At 33.0% G+C, this 26121-nt stretch overlaps 1 protein-coding gene across 10 annotated transcripts in view; it reads right to left on the reverse strand.

The window, feature by feature from the left end:
- Window positions 1–26121, reverse strand: part of rg (A kinase anchor protein rugose) — a 365249-nt gene that overhangs the window by 91702 nt on the left and 247426 nt on the right. For 4 of the 10 annotated variants that reach the window (XM_018452275.1, XM_018452264.1, XM_018452230.1 and 1 more), the window contains exons 3-27: window positions 14426–14552; window positions 14105–14205; window positions 13868–13963; window positions 12286–12407; window positions 11293–11419; window positions 11080–11199; window positions 10843–10989; window positions 10561–10668; window positions 9714–9854; window positions 9026–9171; window positions 8726–8939; window positions 6470–6722; window positions 6241–6383; window positions 5971–6161; window positions 5764–5872; window positions 5613–5694; window positions 5223–5539; window positions 4949–5167; window positions 2973–4635; window positions 2736–2901; window positions 2210–2363; window positions 1941–2120; window positions 681–821; window positions 409–516; window positions 140–311 (exon numbers count right to left, since the gene is read on the reverse strand). In XM_018452275.1, coding sequence (XP_018307777.1) covers window positions 140–311; window positions 409–516; window positions 681–821; window positions 1941–2120; window positions 2210–2363; window positions 2736–2901; window positions 2973–4635; window positions 4949–5167; window positions 5223–5539; window positions 5613–5694; window positions 5764–5872; window positions 5971–6161; window positions 6241–6383; window positions 6470–6722; window positions 8726–8939; window positions 9026–9171; window positions 9714–9854; window positions 10561–10668; window positions 10843–10989; window positions 11080–11199; window positions 11293–11419; window positions 12286–12407; window positions 13868–13963; window positions 14105–14205; window positions 14426–14552 — 5347 coding nt within the window. The remainder of the gene's footprint in view (window positions 1–139; window positions 312–408; window positions 517–680; window positions 822–1940; window positions 2121–2209; window positions 2364–2735; window positions 2902–2972; window positions 4636–4948; window positions 5168–5222; window positions 5540–5612; window positions 5695–5763; window positions 5873–5970; window positions 6162–6240; window positions 6384–6469; window positions 6723–8725; window positions 8940–9025; window positions 9172–9713; window positions 9855–10560; window positions 10669–10842; window positions 10990–11079; window positions 11200–11292; window positions 11420–12285; window positions 12408–13867; window positions 13964–14104; window positions 14206–14425; window positions 14553–26121) is intronic. The other 6 variants (XM_018452260.1, XM_018452252.1, XM_018452282.1 and 3 more) reach the window with 4 other exon arrangements.

The following is a 26121-nucleotide window of genomic DNA, read 5'->3' on the forward strand; positions in this document are numbered from 1 at the left end:
TAATATTTAACACTACTCTCATCCATTACTTAAAAATATCTTCAATGAATTTTGTGTATTAATATTTACACAGATTATTTTTTGGATTACTGTTAGTACTGCTAGTGATCGGTTAGTAAATAAGATACGGGGATCTTACCTGAAGGACTACCTGGCCTGAGACCGGCACCATTTGTTTGTATTGTTTGCACTGGACTTGGTGGGCGCTGCGATATTGGCGGTTCCAATATGTCGCGATATTTGGAAACCATCAACACAGAGATGAAGTAAACTATAGCAAGGGACAGAAACTGTGCCTGCTTGGTTTCTTCCTGAAATTAAAGTGTACGTGATTTAGTTTTCCTATCTTATATATACATACACGATCATTTTACTTTATCGTTGTTATATGAAATATTGTATACTTACAACATCTCTGTATATCACAGCTCTCAAACGATTTACGTCCATGTCTTGCAGCAATTTCTCGGGATCCTTCACAGGACTTAACTGATGCGTGAGATTGTCCACGATGTTCTATAAATAAAGAATATTTTGATACAATATGAAATACTATTAGCCAAACAAAATAGTTCTTTTTTAATAAATGGAAATTAAAGGGAAAAATATAATATGTTTATCGCACCTATATATTAATGATGTTATAATCATTAAAATGAGTTTGATCGGATAAAACATACCTTAGGCGATGTCTGAGCCCCGCGTATAAGCGATTGTATATGCTGTGATTTATTACTAGAACCAATCTGCCGACCTAACATGCTGTACGATCTGCCACGTTCTTTACACTCTAAGCAGTTTCTAACAGCACATGTACAGACCTATAGAAGCAGTTTATTAGGTAAATACAACAAAAGATGTTGTGTGGATGTACATATTAAATTTCTAATTGGGACATACGTTAGAAACTAAAACATGTTAGAATTAAATGAGAAACATTTGACTATTTGTACAAAGCTAAGAATATTTGAATTATAATGGTACTTAATTTTTAATATTTGAATTAATTGTACTTTTTAGAAACTACAATTATGAATATGTTATATTTAATTAATTTTACTTACTCATCAATTTTTCATATCAAATACTGATAGATAAAATATTCAATTTTCTTTAAATTATAAGTTTTTACAAAGTTATAATCATTTGTCAAAAATTTTATGTTATAATTTTTGACAAATGATTATAACTTTGTAAAAACTTATAATTTAAAGAAAATTGAATATTTTATCTATCAGTATTTGATGTGAAAAATTGACAAGTAAAATTAATTAAATATAACATATTCATAATTGTAGTTTCTAAAAATGTCGTTTCGCGACATACATCAAAAGGACAAATTTAAATTTTTATTTGCGTAAATATAAAGATAGATTCATAAATTCATATAAATTTTATTTACATTTCGCTATATCTTGTATTTTTAAAGTGTAATCTGTACTGTATAATCTGACATGTGCATGCCATAAGTATCATATATATGTATATATTTTCACTAAAATAAACATAAATAAAAATACAATTACTACTGCAATTGCACTTTTTCGTGGATCGCTAAACCACATCATTCGTCGATTATTAAATTGCAATTTAGATATTTCTATACGGGAATCGTATTCTCTTCAAAAATTAATTGCACATGTAACATTGTGTAAAACAAAACTTTAAAAAATACTTGTTATCGACACAATAAACTTTTACAAGTTTCTTTCTATACTGAACTTGATATATTGTAAATTCTATATTCCGTCAAGTGCATACAAACACACATTGTGCACTAATATTTAATATATTTTCCTAAATTGATAAATGATTTGTTGAAATTATTTAGCCACATAAATTGTATAATAATACAAAAATAACTATGTCTAACTATTCTAACGAAAGGTTCATCATTTCATTCTGTATCCATAAAATACCTTAGGTACGGTAATACAAACCAGTCGTAAACATTGTCGCAATATGCCACCGCTCGACATGTTTTTCTCAGCTTCCAGTTCTCCAAAGTTTAACGAACTGGCGAATATAAGTACGTCAGCCATGTTGACTAGTCTTTGCAAAAAAGAAACTGCCACTTCGATTGGCATCCCCTGAGTTGGCTCGATTACATCCAGTTCGTTCTAGAATGCAGTAAAACGTTGATTAAAATCGTAGAAATATCATTTTTTTTCTTCTTTAATTGAGAAAATCAGAATAACAGTTTACGTACATTTGGCGAAGTGGCCGACGCTAGTAAGGGCAGTAAACCGCCACAAGCTATTATAAGGTTGTCAGCTAACTGCGAAATTAGGTGAACAGTATTCACCACGAAAATCGCGTTCTCGCTGCTGTTTACGAAATCCAATACGGACTTCGTTGAGTGACTGTAATACAGAACTTATCGTAGAATATTCCAACACAATTGATAGATTATTAACCCTTGAACACTACACTGAATTACGGTAACCCAATCCGTTTGAAAAAACGATTTTTTTTTAATTTTGAAATTTCTTTCTTTTTTTTCAAAATATCTTGGTTACCGGAAGTTTTATGATATTCTTATCTATATATTCTTTTTCCTTACTATCTGTTGTATCGATTAAAAAAAAAAAAGTTAAAATTGATGCATTAGATCCCGGGATAAAAGCAAAAGAAGACTCCAGGGTTACCATAACCCATGTATGGTGAAATCAGGTGGCGAAAATAATGTGGTGTTCAAGGATTAACATACATGTATGCAGTATTGTATATCCTACCTTCTCCATACTTGAATGTCTGTTTCCAAAGAGAATAGCACATCCGACAGTAGTCGTTGGTGTATGTATGACCATTTAAATTCCGGTATTCTGAATGGAGGTCGTGTCGGACCTGGACTAAACATTGGCCGCGTGGAGGGATTTCCTTGCTTTGATCTTTTGGCTTCTGCGATAAAAAGAATATGTAAAAATATAGATGCACTTTTATTAATACAACGGATTAATTTTGTAACTCACCGAAATGATTAGGATCCACCTGCGTGGACGTAGAGGCACTCCTTGGTCGTTTTTGGGGCGACGATGTCTTTCGTAAGGGTACAGGCAAGGAGGGTGGCTCGTGACCGTTATCATCCGCGATTGTTTCCGAGGTGACGATCGGCAGGCTGGATCTGCGGTGGGTATCTACGTGATCTGGAGTTAAGTCATTCAATAACGCATTGTCCCTGGCAACCACATTAGAACTAACGATTTGAGGCACACCGTCGGATAAACTTTTAGTTGCATCACAGACCGTAGATATTGTTGGGATTTGCTGCTTAGGATTTGGCACTTGCGTCATATTATCTACAGAACTTTGAACGTCGCTATTACTACAAACACTATCTGTAATTTCTACCTCGTCAGTCGTCACCGGAACGTCTGACTTATTATCACTTATGCTAGTAGAAATAGTGGACGGCTCCCTTGAGTGTTTCTCGTTTACCTTCGCGTCTTCGTTATCATTAATAACAGCACTTTTGTCCTCCGTTAAAGAATCCACGGCGCGTTCATCACTACTTAACGCACTATTCACTATTACGGGCTCCACCTTCTCGCTTCCTAGATCTACCGCTTTCTCCGCGCAAGCCTCACCGCTTTCTACTATGCTAGTTGAGCAATTAGGATTTTTTACAGTTTCCCCTGCGTCGTTCTCACCAGTCTCAGTGGTAATGTCCCTGTCTTCGAAAATATCCTTCTTCTCGACGGTCTCATCGTCGTTTTTCTCACCTTCGAACGTTCTGTTTTTTATCTCGCTTGAGATTTCTTGATTCTCAGTTGGCGTCAAGTACGCTTCTGATGTATCGCTATCAATTATCTCGCGGTCGTTCTCCAGTTGGAGTTTCTCGATAACTTTAACCGTTAGCGGTTCTCGCGTTTCGTCAGAAGGGACAATTGGCACGGTATCTTCTTCAGTGTCGGCATCGGTTTTTGAAGCAACAGAGTCGGCCGCATTTTCGATTACTGTTGCAGTCTTGTCGGAGTCTTCAGTGTTGGTAGGCGTATTACTGTCGTCGGTCGTAATGTTATTCTCCTCGACAGATTTAGCAATCTCTTCCTTCACTTCCTTGTCCTCAACCGGTGGATTATCAACTTTGTCCACTGTTACGGAAATCGTGTCAGGAATATTTGGATCTGTCACAATTTCCTTCGAGTCTTTCAATTCGACAGCTGTCACTTCCGTGGTTTCCTTAATCTGTTCGGTTGACGAGGATTCGGTAACAGCAACAGATTGTTTCTCAAGAACTGTATCTTCTTCCTTTTTCAAAGTGTCTTGAACTATCATTGAGTCGGGACTGGAACTCTCGATTTTGTGCACCTCGCTGTAAAAGTCGCTGGAGCTCTCAATCGATATCACTTCGCTGGTTTCTTGTGTAGTTGGCAACGAGACGGCTTCGCTGTTTGCTTCCTCAAGGATCGTCGGTGTCTCCGTGTGAGTCTCACGTGTGGTAGTCGGTGTTTCTGGTTTATCGCTCAATCTAGAGTCCAATGACACCACCTCACACGATTGCAGAGTGTCCAAGGTTTCGCTGCGCGATTTCACGATGGCTGGACTACCGTCGCTTTCGGTATTATCTATTGAATTAAGATCGCAGCTGCAGGATTCTTCCAATCGATCATTTGCCTCGGATGAATCAAATTCCTGCGTTACAATACAAGATATTATTGAGAACAACAAATAAATGATTAAATTTTTTGAATGCATCATCTTAAATTGGCAAAAAGCATTGAGCCATACAGCCATATAAGAAATTGTAAGGGGCGCAAAATGAAAATAAAATAATTGGGTGACGCACAAAATGTCATACCATTTAATTATCCAATTTTTAGGCTTTAATTAATTTTATAATAGTTTCATACCAATTTTATTAAAAATAAATATATAAACAAAATTGTGTATGACATTTCATACGCCATTCTGTGTAAGCATTACATTTTATTAATTTTTAAATTACTTTGTAATTTCTGTCCATATGTTGTATCTCATGATTTTGATTTCCCCACACCGCTGGTCTATTGTATCCGTTGCTACCGGAATGCTGCTGATCCCATCCGGAAATCGTGCTGATCGGCCTCTGCTGTCTTAGCTCAGGATCCGTAATGTTATCGGATCTCTGTCGCTCGTAATGCTCGTACATTTGGGCAAACTGAAGCTTGAATTCTTCATACGATACCTGCATATATCAAAAGTATTACGATCCTTTTCTAAGCTATATCTCGCGAACTTACCTTAGAATGTACGATAGCCAATGTATCAACCCAAACACGCCAGCCACCGTATTCATGCTTGATAGCATGATGAAGAAGCATGCGAAATAAGGAATACACCATATCTGATATCTTCTGTTCCTCGGTATTCTTAGGATGGATGTAAGCCATAGCAATAAGCCACTCCTGCCACACAGACATTTGCAAAACTGTTCGCCGATTCTCCCGATTGTTATTACAGAGCAGCGTCATGTCTGACAGAAATAGTTTCTTTACTTCTAGCAGTTGTTCCGTTTGCTTTGATTGTCGAATTAATGTTGCCACTACCTTTAGAATCACTGAAAGAGATATTGGCAGATTAACATACGAGAAACGTTTGGTTTATTTATCTATTACAAATTTTCAGCTTACTCGGATTTTCTAACCGGTAGTGAGATTCAGGTTCAGGATGTCTGGCATACAATATTTGTTGACTGATGTGCTCAGTCATAATCTAGAATTAAAAATTTAAAATAAAAATTTAATAAACAAATATTATTTTAGAAATATAAAATATACGTACCTCGTATAAAACATTGTACGTCGGCAATGAGAGTGTTTCCTCGTTCAATAAAAGCCTTTCAGCCAATAACGTGTACAGATTATGCGGACTCATGACGTCGTATTTTCGTCTGTGTGTACGTTAAATAATATTATTATATTAGTATTTTTTCTAAAGATTTTAATTTTTAAATATTTTAATATATGAATTATCTGTATGAAGAATTACTTATGTGTACTGCGGCTGAGAAAGAATCCTAGCAGTTTTAACGCTTGTAAACGTATTAGTTGGCTTTCAGCTGCCAAAAGCTTGAAAATCGTTCGTACTCCTTGTTTCGCATCGAATGCGGGTACCATCGATGACGGATGTTCCGACATCAAAGATATCAGCATTTGTAAAACATCGTGCAAATTTTCATCCTAAAAATGGTCAGAAAACTTTAAAAAATGTTCTTAACAAATTATTATTTTACGCTATTACATTGTTATTTAAAATTACCTCGTGCATTGTCGTCAAATAATTAAGTATGCTCTGCAATTCATCGTCTTTTACACCGTTACCGATCATTATCAATTGTTTTAAAAATAATAAAATGTATGAACGAATTGTAAGAATGTCTTTCTGTTGCGGTCGCGGACCATCTATCAAAAATAAATTGATATGTAAGACCTTACATTTTAAAAGTTCAGGATGAATTTGCATTAACTGATTAAATATGGTAACGTACCGAGTCCTTTCGGTGTTATTCCACTTTTGCCGCGAGGATTAGCTACCCAGTAATAGTATTTAAGCGTGTGCACGGTTTGCAAAACCGTCGATACGCGTCTCACATTGGAATAAATTTGCGTGTCGCTAAGAAATTCTGTAGCCAGGTACGAGTAAAGCCGTGTTTGTACTGGCGCTGGTGTGTATATCCACAGAGCGGGATTAAAAAGAACGTGATCCAGTAGCTGCCATGTTAGGAATGAAAAATAAAACAACTACATCACCATGGATCTGCCTGTTCTTCGGACACACCAATCTAGCCGACTTTTATATTTCTCTGAGCCATATATATGCCATTGATTTTATTTGCATTAATGTATGTAATTCATACAATTTAATCATTTAGAGTTTGTTTACAAATATGTATATACAAATATGTTAAATCTTTTTACCGTATTTCGATTTTATCGTATTTACTTTGATTTCAATTTTGATAATTGTTTATGTAAATACAACGTAAAAAATATAATCATTAAAAATATTATTGGATACATATTTAAATTATAATGGAAAAAATAATTCTCTATGGATGGTATTCATAGTCTGTTCTTATTTTAAGACCATATCTTAAGTAATGTCTTAAGATACTAATACGGCTCTCTGATTGGTTCATGACATACTGTATCTTAATACTGTACTTAAGACGGTCTTAAATATAAAATTATGAATACGACTATGAATACCAACCTATATATGTGAAGAAAGAAATAATATACAAATATCAAACACAAATTATTGTTTGACGGAAATGATTGAAATCGATGGTAGATAAAGTGCAAATAGTATTGCTGTTACGAGCAACAATAATTGTTGATTTAAATGAATATAAAACATAATATAAAACATAGTGCAAATGGATATTCATGCATTTATATCAATTGTAAAAAACTCGAGGAATAATATCAAAACCTAAATTTAAGCTGTACAATACATATATATATATATATACACATATATATATATATATTCTGAAAATCGGAAAATGCTATTTGGTTCAATTAATTGTATAAATATTATTTAACATAATTATTTTGTATTGCAAAAGATGAGTTATCAAGAAATGCATCGATTTTGTGTATTAATATTGCATTAATATTATATTATATTATTAATATTAAACTGCAAACAAATTAATCATGTATTAAATGTATGATTAGTATTTAAGTAACATAATTAATTATGCCGTTGGGATAACCTGTGACAATCAAAAATAATATACCATGTGATAGGATTTTGATGACAGTGCATATTTAAAGATAGAAAAACATAACTTTTTATGATGTAGCAGAGATAGACGAAGATTCTTAGCGTCGCAAAATAAGAATTACGAATTTTGATGTAAAAGCGACATTACGAACAAAATACTTTGCGTAGCCACTTCTTTTAAATCAGGAAGCTCAAAAGTCGGTAGATTACATGCGATCCGAAGTTTAAATAGCACAATAATTGATCGAAGAAGGCGAGTAGGCATGCTCATAACGGGATTGTTGAAGAGCCTTTAACAAAATCTCAATAGTACGGAAATGCATATCACATACATTAATATATACGTAGGATATTTGCAAACATTTCGATAGGAGCAATTGCGATGAAAGCGTGGAAGCTATTACATTACATAGCAGAGATGATAACGTGAAGAGATGATAAATTGAAGGAATAGGATACATTGATATTGACATTTTAACGAAATTGAACCAAATTGAATATAATCCATGCATATAGGGGTAAACAAAATCATCTGAAGACGAAAAGCTTATAGCTAGATGTGCATGGATGAAGAGTTTTTGGTTTACGAAAAACTCAAATGTTAAACACCTCCATAATCCTCTTTATTTTATCTACAATGATTAATAATTTCGTTTTTTCTATCAATAATTTTCTATCCTATTTTCAAATTTTATAGAAATTGTTTTACCTAATTTTTATATTGCAGGGATTATAATTTTTACTCTAATTTTTCTAGACCTAATATATAAGCATCTTACACTATCGTCAGCTAAGATAATCGCAAATTGAATCAAATATGTATAATGTATTAAAATTATAATTTAAAAAATTTAATATATATTTATATATTTAATATATTCTCTTAAATTACATCAAACAACGATAAAATGCAATTATCTTAACTGCATATAATATAAATATATCATTGTATTTATCATATTGAAACGTCTAATAAATATTAACAAATGATAATTTGTTAATAGATCGGTACCTGTTTCAATAATAAATCGCTGTTTGCGCTAAGACAAGTCACTAAATGCTTCGTAAGCTCCAAAAAGGATGCAAGAACTTCCGTCGTGAGATGATCTCGACTGGCTTTTTGTAGCATAAAACTTATTACCAAAAATCCTCTGTTTTGTACCATATGTTGTTGAACGGTTTGAGAACTCTCCACCAAGTCGCAAATAAACCCGAGCAATTTCGAACTGAAAAATGATGTCGATGTTTCTTGTAAATTCCTTCTATTTAAATGCACGACTTTCCAAAGCGGTAACTATTAATAAAGCTTTACCATAATGTGGGATCGCGCTTAATGTCGTTCGGCGCTATGCAGTCATAAGGCATATCCAGCTGTGAGAATAATGGGAACAGTACTTGAATACCACCTATCGAGTTTAACGTGCTGTGAATAGAGTGTGTTATGATTGCCTTGACATCCTGAAAGCCGAAACACAAAAATTTCTTACCTATTTTACACATTTGTTTTATGTGTACTTATAATTTATTTTACATCACTGCTAGAAAAGTGATAGAAAGTGACACAAATAAAAAAACTAGCATTTTTGAAATAATGAAAGAAAATCGACCTCCCTAAAGATTAACATGTTTTGTGAAAAAACAATAAAGGTATTTGTCAATACACAACTTATATGAAAAAGTGTCACAATTTTGATAAGAGATAAAATATACACAATTCTATATTAAGATTATAGTGTTTGAACTTTTGAAATTTTGTGGCATAGTTTTTTAAATAATACATTATAATTAAAAGTCTAACATGGAAAAAAATGAAGTTATTCTAATTAAAATATTATTCCAATTCAGAAATAACATTTAAAAAATGCTCTGCTGAAAAGTTGTTAATTTTGAGATGTATCACTTTTCTATCAACACGGCGATGTTGTTTAAAAATAAATAAAAAACGTATGTAATTCTGTATATCTAGTATTATAAATCTGTCTCTATTGAATAAATTATACCTGTAGCATGAGGGCGTGCGGTGTATGTACAAAATAAGAGACATTGCCTTTCGGTGCACTCTGTAGACAAAGCTGCGAGTCTGTCGCTACTGGATTGTACATGAACACAATTGCATTCGACAATTTTCCGTCGTAAAGTACCTGGAATATTACATGTACAATAATAAATTAATAATAAATCTTCTGCGCAGAAAATTTTTAATACTTATTGTAATATTTATACAATATATTTATACTATAACATAAGTGCATTACATTAAAATATACTGCATTACATTATTCAATCTTACCAGGATGTAAACATCTTGGATACTATAACTACATAATATAAATAAATACACAGAAACCACATACTCGAAAGCAATAGTTCAATACTACTCCATATTATATTGCTACTTACTACTAATTAGAAGATACCAATTAGCATATAATATCGTAATAAATAATATCGTATAACAAAATTATACGATGTATAATGTATGTAAAGATGCTTACAGTAAAAGTACTTTGCACATTACTAAATTCGTTCTGCAATATCTGTTCACTAATTGTAAGAAAAATAGGCATTCCAGTAAAGAAAGAAAAAATAACAAAAAAATAACATAAACATAAAAATAGATGCATTATTAATATAATAGATATAATGTAAGATTCATAGTCACAGTAAATCGGCTTTTCCAAAACAAATAATATCAAACAAATTGATAAACTTATCAATCGCAGTGGCCACCAAGAAAACCAGTGATCGTAATTGGGTAATTACCTTAGATGAACTCGAACGCAGTAACAGAATAATTAACAAAATACAAATCATATGTTAATGGGAAAATAAAATCAAAATGCTTACAATTTGCATACTTTGGTCCACCATGCTCGTAGAGAGATCCTGCTCACTCACCCTTTTATGATTGTCGGGCAGATTCAGGTAGCACTCATTGTCGAAACGAAACTGGCTCTGCGCGTGGATCGTAAAAGCGATGATGAATATTCGTTCACAAATATAAAGTAGAAAATATCAGCGTTTGATTAACGATTCATACATGTATATCTATAGCACGTAGCAACGGTAAAAAATAGAGAGTGACAGATAGAGAGAGAAAGAGAGAGAGAGAGAAATATTATAGCGTACCTTATATCCCGGCCCCAATCTATGCATCGCGCATATCTGATGCGTTGTCAGCGCTTCGCTGAATAAATATATTGCACTCATTTGTCCGCAAAACACGCGCTCTTCGTCCAGTTCGGGGGTTGCTCCAATGTAACATTTGTCAAAAGGCTGTAAAATGACATTACCATTTTTTTTCTTTAAATCATCATTGGCGAAAGAAAATTATTGATATAAAATACATTTACGGACAACACTCACATCATTCGTCGAAACGTGCCATGTCATTTCTGTACTCGACGCCAACTGGCCATTGACCAAACACTTAATTTCACTTTTTGTCCACCTATTGTATATATACACTATCGCGACCATATACCACTGCAAAAAAAAACAAAAATATTTTCCTCGTACAGCATATAAAAATTTTCGGTGCACACCGATACAAATCAATTTAAATATTTAATAATGTACCTTTCGTGGTTGAAATTCGTATTTGACACAATGTTGGAAGCCCTTGCCTTTTATTTTCATTGAAGTCAGGACTAAGCAATTGCCTACGAAATGTGCAGAGTATCCTACTCCCTTGCTTGTTTTAAAGCTAAAATAATGAAAGAGCAATGTTACTTTAATAAAACTGTCTCATTAAACCTCTTTTAAATGTGCTTATACTTCTATCAATCTATTTCAATATACGAAGACATGATTCGTATAAAAACAAGTAGTGAAAATTATATATATAAAATAATTAAGATTTCTAAACAAATAAAATTAGAATAAAATGCAAGACAATTTAAAATAAAAATATTACCAATTATTTACAGATTTTCAATACATTAATCTTCTTAAAATAATGCCAATTGAGCATCAAATTATTATTATTATAAATTAAATTGCTTGTCAATTTAATTTATAATATTACTACTGTAGTTCGGTTGCGTTTTTAAGTCCGAAAAATCAATTCGGCGCACAGTTCAAATGACTACATTCGTAGTATATAAATTTACATGAAAATATTTAAGCATCTAAGATCTAGCTTCGACTATTATAGGCATTATTCCTTATTTGTTGTGTATTCACATTATGCAGTCTTAATAAATCGTTTATTATATAAATATTATTTTTGTTATGAATGTATGCTGACAGAATTACGCTTAATAAGTTCGGAATATCCGAATGCTTTCCTCGAAATAAAAAATTTATCCCTTATCCCTTGTCCCTCATTTCTCGTTCCCTCTTCATCCCTCGTTCATTTGTCCCGCGTTCCTCGTCCCTCGTCTATTTGTCCCTTATCCCTCTATTCTTTCGTCTTTGTCCCTCGTCCCTTGTTTCTCGCCCTGTCCCTCGTTCCCCATTCCCGCCCCTCCCACAACCCTCGTCTCTTGTTCCTCGTCCCTCATTCTTTAAGACTACCGCTCTATCTGGAGAGAGTACTTTCGTAAGGGTACTTGATGTGAAAGCACTTACCAGTAGAGGTACGGTTTTTCCCGTTCGATATTAACAGAGTTGATGGGATCTAGACGGAACCATGTGGTAAAGGTAAATCCATTCTCGTGCGGCCACTTTGCAAGCGGCGGCAAAACAATTGCCTGTAGGAGACAAGATATGATGAAAAGATTTTATGTAATTTCAGCGAAACATCATAATATTAAATACAATATTCATTATTTAATTTGTTTCCAATTTTTTGTGATATTCCATTATTTTATCCCGTTTTTACGATATTCGATGCGTAAGTAAAATGGATATTATATAACAACGTTAGTAATGCACAATGGAAGTTACGCTATTTTCATTTTAGTTTCTATTTTCTTGAAGTGATTATTGCAAATATTACTTTATCTTATCTCCATTAACAGAATATGCAATATTCGTCACGTTTCATGTAATAAGCTTTTTCAACTTTCTATCTCCAACAAACTTTTCAAAAAAAAACTGTAGCAAACTCAGAACTGCGTATAATTTGATATAATTTAATTAATAATTATGTATAGTTTTGTGGAGCGTTATAATCTTACTACGAAGCAAAAAGCAAAATTATAACGATGCTTGTTATTGATACATTTATGCTCAACTACGGCTCTATAATATGCACGTGTTCTTTTCAAAAATATAATTAATTTAAAATGTGTGAATGTACAAGAAATATATAATTAATATAAAATAAAGATACAAGAAAAAAGAAGAAAGACTGTCATTATACATTGTTGCTCGACGTTATTAGCACGGTACATCTTATAACAAGTAGGACAGCTTATAACTTTACAAACTTAGTTTGCAAATTTCATTAAGATTACTAATCCAGACTATGTCAAGTACCATTTTGAAATAATTAGGGAGAAAATTAATACCTAGATAACAAAAATCTTTAAACTTTATTGCTTCTTATTAAACACCACAAATTTGTCTTATCTATAAATACTCTTCTTTTTTTCAAGAGGAGTATATTAGATGACCATATAATATATAATGATATTAAATATATAATAAATGTTTGAGTTGTATCAAACCGTACACTACTGCGAATTCGTACCACGAAAATTTTCAATTTACTGACATTTGTGCATGAACAATTGTCGCGTTTATCCTCACTACATTAAATATGCTTTTTCATTAAATTTGAGTGATACCTTTGGATTTGTGAGTAAATTATACTTCAGAAAAGAATGGTTTTAAAGAAATTTCTGTTGTAATCCTCAAGAGAGACTTGTAATTAAAAATGTCAAATCTCAATTCGCACCTGTGTACCATTAATAGGTGCTCAAAGGAAGTATACGATTTAAAGGTTAAATCTAATATTGAAATCAAAATACTCGATGTGTTACAATGAACATGTATTGATTGAACGTATATACACGGTAATAACGTTCAGGAAAGTTTCTTAGCGTGATTGATTTCGAAAATGTACGCGGGTAGTGGAATCTTGCGACGCAGAGTAAATTCTTTTATCGGAACTTTGATCGAGTTTAAAATCGAATGATGTCCTCTGGGACGTCGTAAAGTAAGAAGTATCTGTTTTAAGGTAAAGATGAACAAGAAAAGAACTTACCGACCCCTTCTTGCCGGGAAAACTGAAAAACACGTCTGGCCCATTTCGCTGCGGCATTTGGCGGAGGACGTTTAATAGTTTCGCCGAATGCCGTGGCTATAAAATGTAAATGCTATTTTAGTAATCTCATTGTTAGTGTATTTGTAATGTATTCGTTTAATATCTATTGAACACATTACTGCAATAACTTTATTCAAATTTTCATTTTATTTACAAATAAATCTTAAGAGTTCTTACCCACTTTCCTTTAACGGATTTCATAGCACCGAACAAAAGCTTCAATTCTTTCACCGTTATGCTATAGCTCGCTAGCACTCCCAGCATATCGATTAACAAATCTGTTACAGATACAAAAACATTTAAAAAAGATATATTAAAGAATATATAATTAGTTATAATAGAAAAAAGTAACAAGTTTCTATGTTATGATATGTAATTAATGTCAATGTGAATGGTACTGTTACAGATTTTTGCCATATTAAAAAATTAAATTATTTCTTTATTAAATTATTACAATTAGAATTGATAATATAATGTTCGTTGGAAATGTTTACTTACCGGCAACAACAGTTTCCGCACGAGATAATCGATGCAGAACATGTTCTATGAGACTTACATCCGTACATGCTTGTAAATTTCTAACGCTTTTTCTCAGAATCGCAATAAAGACGCTCCATATTTCAGCCTGAAACAAAAATATCGCACGCTTATTACTCATTTGCAGTTATAAAATAATTAGCAACGTATAAAACACACGGTACGATATTTTCTTATTTAATACAATAGAAAAATACATCTTTATTCTATATTTAATAGTGCCAATGTAAATATGTACAAAATGCTCTTGAATATGTTATATTTTTATATTATATCGTACAAATACAAAGCATAAATGTGTTTAAAATTTATTTAAGATTAGCACGAATAACTGTATGATTCAACCGAGCAAACTCAAAAATTTGATTCAAATGGAATTTCATTATCGCGTAATTATCTACGTTATTATCGTCTGCTAAAATTTGCTAAAGTCATGTAATAGTCAGATGATTGAAAAATATTAATTAAAACATTCCACGCGCTTTATTAATATTCGCTTGTTTGCTAAAAATATGCTTCTATTAAAAACATTAGCGTTATCAAAAGAAATTTTATTAGCTTTAATTTTTAATTTCCCCATTCTGTTAGAAATTATATGCATAACACAAATAAGAATTATATTTAAATTATATATTACTTGTAAAATATAAAAGATTTAATTAAAAACGTATTTAAGGATTTCCTTCTCTCAAGTATTCAAAATATCTTCCAGGCGTTTTATATTCAATATGTACAATTTGTCGAAATAAGTTAAAATTATATTTAAATTTATACAAATATTTTACGTATATGTGTGTGTGCTATAGAAATGGCACATCTTTCAACATAAATAAATTTCTATTATTCAATATTTTTATTACTTCATTTTATTGACTTTTCAATTTAACATCAATTATTCAGTACGATCCGATTCAATTAATCAAATTGTCTCAACAGACAGAAAATTCTTCAGTAATGTCTTTGTTATAGATAATGGCTTGCCAATTATGTCCAAGTAAAAACTACTTGGAGAGGTTCTCAAGTGAAGTAGTAGTGGTTTTACTTTCGCAGCGAATAAAGGATAGCTTAATAAAACCGCAAGCTCACCCTGTGAGGAAGAAATTAATGCTCTAAAGAGGTTTTTTGTAAACTATCGCAAATAATTCACTTGAGCATTCTCAACAAAGCAATATAGAGATTCTTGTCCACGGAAAGTGTCATTTAATATAGTTAAATAACTATTTCCAGCTACAATAGAAAACTGAGTATAACGTAAGTTCAAGTCACAGATATTGACATAGTTTACTATAGTAACTATTTCAATATGCAGCCGGCGCTATCCGGCGAGAGTGTTTATGTGGTGGAGATCAACTTCCGATGGCTTTGCAGCAGTTCATCCTCAAATTATTATACTCCTGGATAGCCGGACGACCGCGCACAACCGACGCGACGCGAACGCAGACCGTGTACCCGCGTAATCCCCTACTGATATGCAAGGTAGGCCACGAAGCGAGATAACTACGGGTGCGGGGTAACCGCCGAATAGCGGAGAAATCCCGAAAATGCCGCTGGAATTCCCCCAGTCGGAATTTCGGCCCCGCGAGCCGGAGTTTTAGCGAAGAGAAGTTATGGGCATTCGGATAATTCCGGAGTAATGATCTCGCGGCTATACACCTTGTCGGCTTACTACATCAAAGTTGTGGATGAATCCGCCCAGCGTGAACAAAAAAGTGACAGAGAGGCAGGACAGAAGGAGAAAGAGAGAGAGAGAGAGGGGGGAGGGGGGAGGGAGAGGATAGAGAGAAAGTACTGAGTAATGTCGTAGAAGCTTTCAGTTGTCGCTCGACCGTGATAAATTGCTCTGAATCGCGAGAGCAATGGTTAGTCAAGTTGATCTTCGAGTTAGGTATCTCGTCTTCGCGCTAAAGACGATAGATGCTGCTTATCCTCTTAGATGTTGGCACCTGGACAGTGTCTGAAGTACAACCTAGTTTACATACTATAAATATTGAACACAAATGAGTGAAGAGGGCCATATTTGGTTAAAGCAAGTCATGGTACCAAATAATATATAATATTTTTATTTGCTTGAACAAGTTTTAACCGGAAATTGTAAAAATTTATGCAAAAGTAGGAACCAAGACCCTTCTTGACCGAATATGGCTCTTTTCATTCACATGTATTGAACATTTCTCGATCTATTTTCACTTAACATCGTTTACAAATATTATCGGTTTTATATAATGTCAATTTGTTTAATGTGAGTACATTAAAAATGTACGAACTAAAAAATTGTAATTTGTTCAATTTTAATTAGAATTTCAATTAATGCAACTCCTTTTCAGTGTAAATAATCGCTTAACTGCTTATACAGTCCATAAAATGTTCTTCTTTCAAGCTTGGTTAAGGTTTGGAAAACATGATTATACCTAGAAAAAAAAATGAAAGTTATTGTCGATATACTTTCATTAAGGAACGTATTAAATAATGTGGTTATAGTCAGAGGATCATAGTGGAAGGAAATATGAAGTCGAAAATATTGATAATCATATTCATTCAAATATATTCATTCAAACTAAAAAAAAATATTTATTTATTTCCCATAAATATAAAAAATATTTTCATATTCGTGTTTATATTCATTATTCATTTATTTTTTCAAATATTGAATACATCGGATATACTATTTGGAAAAAAACTGTATTGATATCATGTACGTGCTCTATACTGCTATATGCACATATTATTTTTTTCTTAATTTAATTCTTCATACATTATATTTGTATTTTTATATACGATAAGAATCAAAATAAATTAAAGCGTAAAACATATGTATGCACAAAATTCTCTATAATCGCTTTTTCTCTTGTTAGAAAAAAAATCTGAAATCTTTCTCCTTTTTATATTTGCGAACATTATTACAAATTTTTCTTTTATTAATATTTTTTTCTTTTTTCTAAACTGACATTTTTATTTCTTTGACGAAAAAATATTATTGAATTAGTAAAAAAAACACTACTGGAATTAGTAACAATATTCGATTAAAATAGTAAAATTTTCTAATTATTTCCAATATGTTTTTATGAGTCCAATAATATTTTCCATAAGAGTTATACTTTTATAGTATCACAGCTCAACGCTCGAGTATATGATTTATTACGCCTTCACGAAATACTCGCGTATCGAATCACAAGAGAAAACGGCATCCAACATATACAATATATAAAATACTCACGAATCGTGAGGATAATGGGTAATGGCAGCTGCGTCGTTGATTCACATTGATCGTTAGAACTCCGATGTTCGCTGCAATGACCTCGTAGTCGCTCGTACACACGGCATCGCGTAATCTTGAGATTCGAGGTTACGAACACGCCAAGTAACATTGGATTATCTAAAGATTACGTTTATTTCACTGCCGAAAACACGAAACAACAGCGATCACACGCGACGCACACTCAAGCGTCGTTGACTCGTTTTACTTGCGTCCGTCCTCGCTACTCCTGGCTTCTCCTATCAACGGCTCACTTCACACGTTCGCGCGCTTTTCAATTTGAAAGTTGTGCCGCGGATCACGTGTTGCTTCAAGCGTAATTTGCCGTTTGTGCAATGAAGCGGTCAGCCTTACGTGAAATTAAACAAATGATATTGAGAAAAGAAGATTGTAATAAAATTTGTAAATAAAAAAAAAGATTTTTATTTCTGATAAGCGAAAAAGAAAGTGATTTTTTTTTTATCGAGAACTCTTCATACATTTATAATTTAAAAATATCCTACATATCGATATTACGATTAAGGTGAATAAAAATGCACCATGTTTTTAAATTATAAATGCATAAAATCACTTTCTCTCTCGCTTATCAGAAATAAAAAAATTTTTTTTAATTTACAAATTTTATTACATGTTATCTTCTTTTCTCATTATTATTTATTTAATTTCATATGATACCTACTGACCGTTTCATTGCACAAGCGGTAAATTACGCTTGAAGCAACACGTGACCAGCGGCGTAACTTCCAAATTTGGTCTGTTCGACTTGATTACACTTTTTCACACTTTTTACACTTAAAATGAGATAGATATATATTTGGCGCTGAAAAAACAGAAAGCGAAGGTGCTGAAAATGGAAGGCCGGAATCAGATTGAATATTGAGATTGAAGATTAAAAGATTGAAATTTGACCAATCAAAATACAATAGGAGCTAAAATTCCTTTGTCCTCACTGGTCAAATTTTAATCTTCAATCTTCAATCTCAATCTTCAATGCGTAGTCTGATTCCAGCCTAAGGGTGCTATTTCATTTATGCGTTTTCGTCGTACGACAAATGTATACAGGACAGAGAGGTCCTCGGATCTCTCTGTCTTGTAGCCAATCAACAGGCTTGAAAAATTTGTCGTACGACAAAAACGCATAAATGAAATCCCACCCTAAAAAATGTAAGCAAGTCGAACAGATCTATTGAAAAGCGCGCGAACGTGTAAACTGTGAAGTGAGCCGTTGACGGGCGGAGCGAGAAGGACGCGGGAGTGCGGGACGCAAGTAAAACGAGTCAACGGTGTGCGTCGCGCGCGATCGCTGTTGTTTCTCATTTTCATTAGTGAAACAAACGTAATCTTTAGATAATCCAATGTTACTTCGCGTGTGTTCGTGACCTCGAATCTCAAGATGACACGATGCCGTGTGTACAAGCGACTACGAGGTTTATATTGGAGGCGAACATTGGAGTTCCGGGAGGACGTGAATCAACGACGCAGCCGCTATTAGGCCTGTTCTGTTTAGCTCAACTTTTGCGCCAGTTCATCTTTTTTCCTTTTCTCTCCAGGAGGAAAGAAGAGGAAGATGAACTGGTGCAAAAATTCAGCTAAAAAAACAGGCCTATTATCCTCACGATTTGTGAGTATTGCCTTATTATTCATGTTGGATGCCGTTTCCTCTTGTGGTTCAAACGTGTTTCGTGAAGGCGTAAATCGTACACTCGGGCGTTGAGCTGTGAATACGACGCGATAATATACACATAGGACGCTCCAGACAAATCACTAGGAGCAGCCTGGTTGACCGAATACGCCTTTTCGTCCGTCTTCCACACCGACGGCCTTCGTCTTTCTCTCCCTCACGACCGTCGTAATGAAATGACAAATGGCCCAGCAGCTCAAGCTGATACACTCGATTTGTTCGCGCGAAGAAATCGCAAACTATGATAGATGCGAGAAAAAAAAATACTTTATAAGTTGGATCAAGGCGTTAAGTAGCGACTGTGTCGTTATTACGTTGTCGTTGCGCAGCTTTTTTTACCGTGTATATACAAAACGGCATATATATGCGCAACGACAATGTAACGATATCGTTACTGTCGTTATGGAATAGAGGTCGTAGAGTCACCTTTCCGGCTTTTAGTTAAAGACTCCGATTTTTTAAACGACTCTCCGACTTTCCGGCTGACGGAAAGAATCTTCCGGTTAACCGCTTAAAATTTTATGAAAATTTTAATAATCTTTTTTTTAAGTGCACGCTATTTTCCTTTGATTTTTAAAAAATCGACAGAGAGAGAGAGAGAGAGAGTTAGATCAATAACTCTGAATTAGTTTTTAAATCATTGAAGCATATATTATATATAATTAACAACAATTTGGTAATGATGTAAATGAGGATTTTAGTCTTTATTTTAACGTACTAATTAATTTTTTCCTTGAGCGTCATTGTTATGATAATTTTCGGTTTCAATAGAAAAAGAAAAGAAAAATTGAAAAAAAAAGAAAAATACAAAAGAATATGTAGAAATAAAACAATCTTTGAATGATGATAGCGAAAAAGTGAAAATTGTACCTCCTTTTTTTTCAAGCGTTAATTGGCTCAACAAGACAGAAAAATTCTCGGATTTCTCTATCCAGCCAACAGGCTTGAAAAATTTGACAAATGTAATATTAACCTTACGTTTGATGAGAATTTTTTTTAGAGAAAGCAAAATAGTTAACATTTCAATAATTATGTCAAGTGACTAGTGACAAGCGATCTCCGATTAAAATAATAGTAATCTTTGGGCGAGGAGGAGAATTTAACGACTAAATCTGCTGACCTTGTTTAGTGAGAGCGCTGTAAAAAGTTAATAATTTCGCCACATGTATGTAATGCATTCGAGAAACGAGAAACACTAGAAGAAATTTTAACTAATTCGCACGAATTAATTGCCGTGAGAAACGAAACCGGGAATAGATTTATTTATTTTTCTTGCTCTGTAATTCATGTATTTTATTCTATTTTGTTTATAAATGACCATCATGTTTTTCTCTGTAATGTATAACAACCTGTTTTAACAATTCAATAGCATGTTCGTGTTTTTTCTCGAAAAAGCGCTGGTCTGAATAAACCAACGTAGTGTAAGAGCAGAAATAAAATTTTAATTTGAGTAACACGTCATCTCAACAGCGAATGCGGTATAATAAATTTAATATTGAAATTGTTTCTGTATATTCGCTACGTCGAATACAAATATATTGATGTAGCGAATGAGCGGAATGCCAAAAATTTCATCATTTAAATCGGACATTTTATTTTTCCCGATAATAAAAAAGAAGAGAGATATAGCTAGCAATATTGGTTATTTAACGGCAATTTAATGATTTATACAATTATTGTAGTCTTCGAAATTTGTACAACATTATATTTTGAAATATTGCAAAGATAAAATAATGAAAATATTTGAATGACTATCATATTTTTAAATTTTATTTTACTAAAGCAGAAGTAATAAAAAAAAGACTGACAATTATGTAATGATCTTTTAGGACTAATTTCACCATCTCTAATTAATTCGATCGATTGATCAGTATAGATTAAGTATCAATCGTGTGATTGGTCAATTCTGCTTAACGACAAATATGATTGGTCAATTCTAATGGAATAATCGGCCGATTAAGTTAATTAAGTTAATCGGAGATGGTGACATCGGCTCTTAGAGAGTCTATTTAAAGAGCTCTGTTCAGACCCGAGTGCCATCGAGCTATCATTTTATCCTTGTTGTTCACTTAATATTAAACAAGAATAAAATGATACATGAGAAACACTCAGGTGGGAATCTGAAAGCGCCAGAAAGCCTATATATAGGTTAAAAATAGTCTATACTAGAAAATAAATGTAAACAGATATTACAATACTGTAAAAAAATGGAGGTAGTTTTTTTGACAGGAATTAAATTTGAAATTTTAACTTTTTATTATTTAGGATTACATATATCGGAATATTTTTAGATAAAATGCAATATTAAAATATAATTAATGTAATTTTAATGATTACAATAATTACATTGTAATCACGAAATACAAATATAATTTCGAAGACACTCTGCAATATAGTTTATTCGATATTGTTATAAACGTTAATGGGGGGAGGGGATATTTAATTATATCTTTTATCAGAGAGATTTTAATGGCTGACTATACGCACAGTTAAATCATACTACTAAATCATCGCAAGCATAACACAGATGCGTATATCTCGAGTTTATTTCGAGTTAATATTAATATGATTACAGTATTAATATTATTACAGTAAAAAATAAGTTATTCTAATTTTTAGGATAACTATTTAAGATTTTTTTATCAAGTGTTTAATTAATTAAATCTTACGCTTACGATGTTAAGCAATTTGCGATGTTAATATATTGTGTGTATTACATAAGATCGCAAGCATGTGATACGAAGACAATCAATGATTCGTGTAGGTACATCTGACCATAATTTATGAGGTTCTATTACTAGTATTCGCTGATAGCATTTGAGAGAAAACATAAAGACAGCTCTATCGCAGTTTTCCCATGAGTCTCTACTTCCGCGAATGTTTCAAGCGTGATCCTCGGAAGTACTCTGGGGTAAGATAATCCTGCATAATATGGAGGTTTGCGAACCTGTAAAATCCAAGTACCTCGCGCGCTCGTGAATAATTCGTTGCACGCGAGCGTCGTTAAGTTGCAGCATCGAGAATTTAATGACCTCTATATACAAGAAAAGTTGTCAGTAAAGATCTTGTAGAGACCCCGGAAAGAAAATACATGTCAAGATAGATTTTCTTTTCTTAACACGTACTCATGTTATACACTATTAGATATCAAAAGAGCAACTGGTAACCTAATCCCTTGGAGTTAGACAACATTTTGTTACTTTCAACTTTCATGTGTCAAAATATAAATCAACCTATCAATCCTAACTGACTAATATTCTGGCAGAGCAATCGCTAATTTAATTTCGTTCAACATTGACTGCGTTTTGGCGAATTATTTAGGGTGTACGATCGACTTCTGACGAAATTTGGTGGAAAAGTTACGCGCTTTATCTGCATCTTATTATCATTTCTCCTCTATTATCGATTCCTCAACGATTCTAATTTTTCCTAAGCCATCTCGAAAGAGTCTCATGAGACTGCTAAAATTAGGTCCCCGGCGAAGAGTTTCGCAGAATCACGTTTCCTGTGGGATCGTTCAATTTCACCACGACTATCCATTACGCTACATTAAAACGTACTCGCTGGTTTGGTGCGTACCGTTCAACGATTGTGCCGCGCTAAAAGCTACCGGTGCGCGGCGTAGCATGGCTTTTAGAGGTGGCTACAACGTTGAAAAGATAGGGAAAAAGAGGCGAGAGCCTGTGGTTTTTCGCACTTCGCCGAGTGTGAAAAACATCCCTTTTTGCGCTCTTTCATAAGTTCGTACACAGATTTCGTCCTCGAACTGTTGGCAGATTAAATTCAAATTGTAAATACGACGTAAAGTTAAAGTGGTTTCCGAGTGATAATATTTACTTTTGTTAAACAAAAGAGCAACTTTGAATTTATTAAAGATTCTGCGAACAAATGGAAGTCTCGAAAAGTATTCTTTTTTTTATTACAACATTGAAATCAGCGAAGCAAGAGGTATAAAAGTATTCACAATGGACTTAAGAATAACACAGTCGGAACTAGTTGGTACGTTAAAGGGCAAGACTGAGTTTGAAGCATTTGTGCTGACACTAATTAATTCGTTATAGAATCAATAGAGCTTTTCGTCCAGGATTCGTTCCATTTGCACGGCATTTCGTCCGCTTCAAGTCTCAATCCGTTTTCTCTTCTTCGTTTCATTCTTTTTCAGTCTTCCGGACGTTGTTTCGTAGTTAAATTGCAGATTATTTGAAGAAAACGATGACGAATGAATCAGTGACTGCATCATTATATCTCTCCATTTTCCAGATTGTTCTTAGATTACCACGGACTATTGCATTGTTATGCTTCCATTTATTCAGATTTTCCCCCGTTAAGCATTCACAAGTACATTGTGTAATAAAATGGATAAGATTTAAGGAATCAATATATAAGAATAATGTTATTCTTATATTTATTTTCTATTCAATACTCTGTATAAATTGTATTCCAGTACCTATTCCTACTTTAATTTTCATAAAATTTTGATTGTTTTTTTATAACATAACTTGTTATCTTTGAATTCATAATATTTCCTTCCAATAGACATACAAATGAGATTATTTATTTATTTATTTAAACATTTATTGAGATAGATAATTCTATGTATAACAAATTTATTGTTTAATGATAAGAGATTAATTGTCAATTAAAATAATTCTAAGCTATACATAGCTTTAAGTGTTTAATCTTTATAATATTCTTATTTTGAATTTCAATGTAGTATAAAGAATAAGTGTAACAGTAATAAATATATATAATTGTGGTTGCGGTCGAGAATGTATCAAAAGTGCTTATGAGGGCGTGGACTATTTAAATGCAGAGCGGAAGTTCCATTTGACGAGAAACACGTAAAGTGTTTATGCCGCAAAAAGGCCTGTCCTCAATCGCTTCTTTGAATTTCGAGTCCCTCAAAGGGTCAGCTTTTGGTTAGCGGCCAATTCAATTGAATTTGAACCCGTTTAGCATGAGGTTTCAGTCGTGGTATTAGGTTAACCGTGCACTTATTTGGGTCTACCGTATCAAAGGAATGAGAGTACAGTTTCAATAGAAGAAAAGCGAAAATATTACATCATTAATTTTCAAATGCTCATACAATATTTTAAATCGTTTGAAAATTGGTACTGATAAATAGATATATGCAATTGAGAAAGATGTATATTTCTTATACATAAATTAGAAGAGAAATGTTATTTTTGGTCAAAGTGGGTCATCAAAGCTTATCTTGAAGCTTATTATTAGTAGTATTTATAGTGAATATACAAATACAATTATTAGTTCTGTAAGATTGCGCTGATTCAATTTGTTGACGATGAATTAATTTAATTGTTGAGATTATTATTTTTTATTTCATAGTTACGTTTCAAGTTCGACAAATTGAATCAGAGCATAATCTTCTAGAACTGATAATTGTATTTGTACAATCACATATGAATGTTACTAAGCACCAAGACCAGTTTTGACCTAACATGATATTTTTCCTCTTATTTGGTTTAAGCACTTCTCGGTCAATTTCACTTAATAATTTGTTTCTTATACATGTTGTATTATCATTTTGCAATTAATTAAATAATAATTAAATAGCAATTAAGATTAATTTGTGATATCAATGTATTTCTCTAAAATTTATTTATTTTTAATTTATGTAATTCTCATGGCTTATGATTTAATGCTTTACGTTTCTGCCTTGAAATATGTATGTATTAACTTCACGCAAAAGTACAATACCAATTTTCATTCTGTGGGTGAATGAACATTACGTAAAAACATTACGTCAACGGATCTGAGAAAAAGCAGCAGCTGAAATAAGAAGGATAAAGTCAGTTCATTTGCAGAAACGGACAAACCATCTCCGATGTTATCTCCGGGTTCATTCTACGGAATACACTGTCACGGCACGCTTTAACCAACTTTCTGACTTTAATCGACTTCAGCGAGACTCCGTGCTTTTCATTTATCGTCGTTCCTTTTTGATGCGCTTGAGGGCTTAAACAAGTACAAAGCATACGTTTTCATTTGTGCTCTGTAACAGTTTCATCATTACGACTTAACGCTTATTACCTCGAATTTTATGATTAGTTAAGAGATACTTCGAATAAATTGTTGTACGTTGTTCTGTTTATTGATTTCCATGCGAGTAAAGCTTCAGGACATTGATATTCCGCTTGCATTATTACATGTTTCTCGACAATAGTGTAGCTATAGCTTGTATTGACCTCGCAATGCTCCTTAACACGTAGCGTTAGTACTACATTGAGATCCACGAAGCGTTAAACGTACAGATTTACGAGTAAAGGCGAAGCGTTTACGAAGTGCAGTTAAACCTCCGACCACAGTTTCCCCACGGTTGACAACTATTGTAGATTTACTGCAATGAAAAGATTTCTCTCAATTCTGAGATTGTAACTTAAAAAATTTGCTTTACAAAACAAATTTGCTGCTATTCAATGTGACTATGTTATTCGTATTCTTCTCTAATTTATAAATGTAATTTTAAATAAAAAGCCGTTGAACACATATACATATAGGCTCATTATTTAGGGGAAAGTTGCCGAATGCATATCACCTATTTTTTATTATATTTTCCATTTGGCACTGTTTTATATGCAAATGAACATTAGAAATTGTAGCTTGAGGTTTTAGACGCTTATTATTACATGTTTAACTTTCCACCAATAACAAATTAATTTGTTATAAATCTTTTTGTAACATGCTGCAAAAGGTACGATTTAG

Source organism: Mycetomoellerius zeteki, unplaced genomic scaffold (assembly GCF_001594055.1).
Source record: "Mycetomoellerius zeteki isolate Tzet28-1 unplaced genomic scaffold, Tzet1.0 scaffold108, whole genome shotgun sequence".
Lineage (NCBI taxonomy): Eukaryota > Metazoa > Arthropoda > Insecta > Hymenoptera > Formicidae > Mycetomoellerius > Mycetomoellerius zeteki.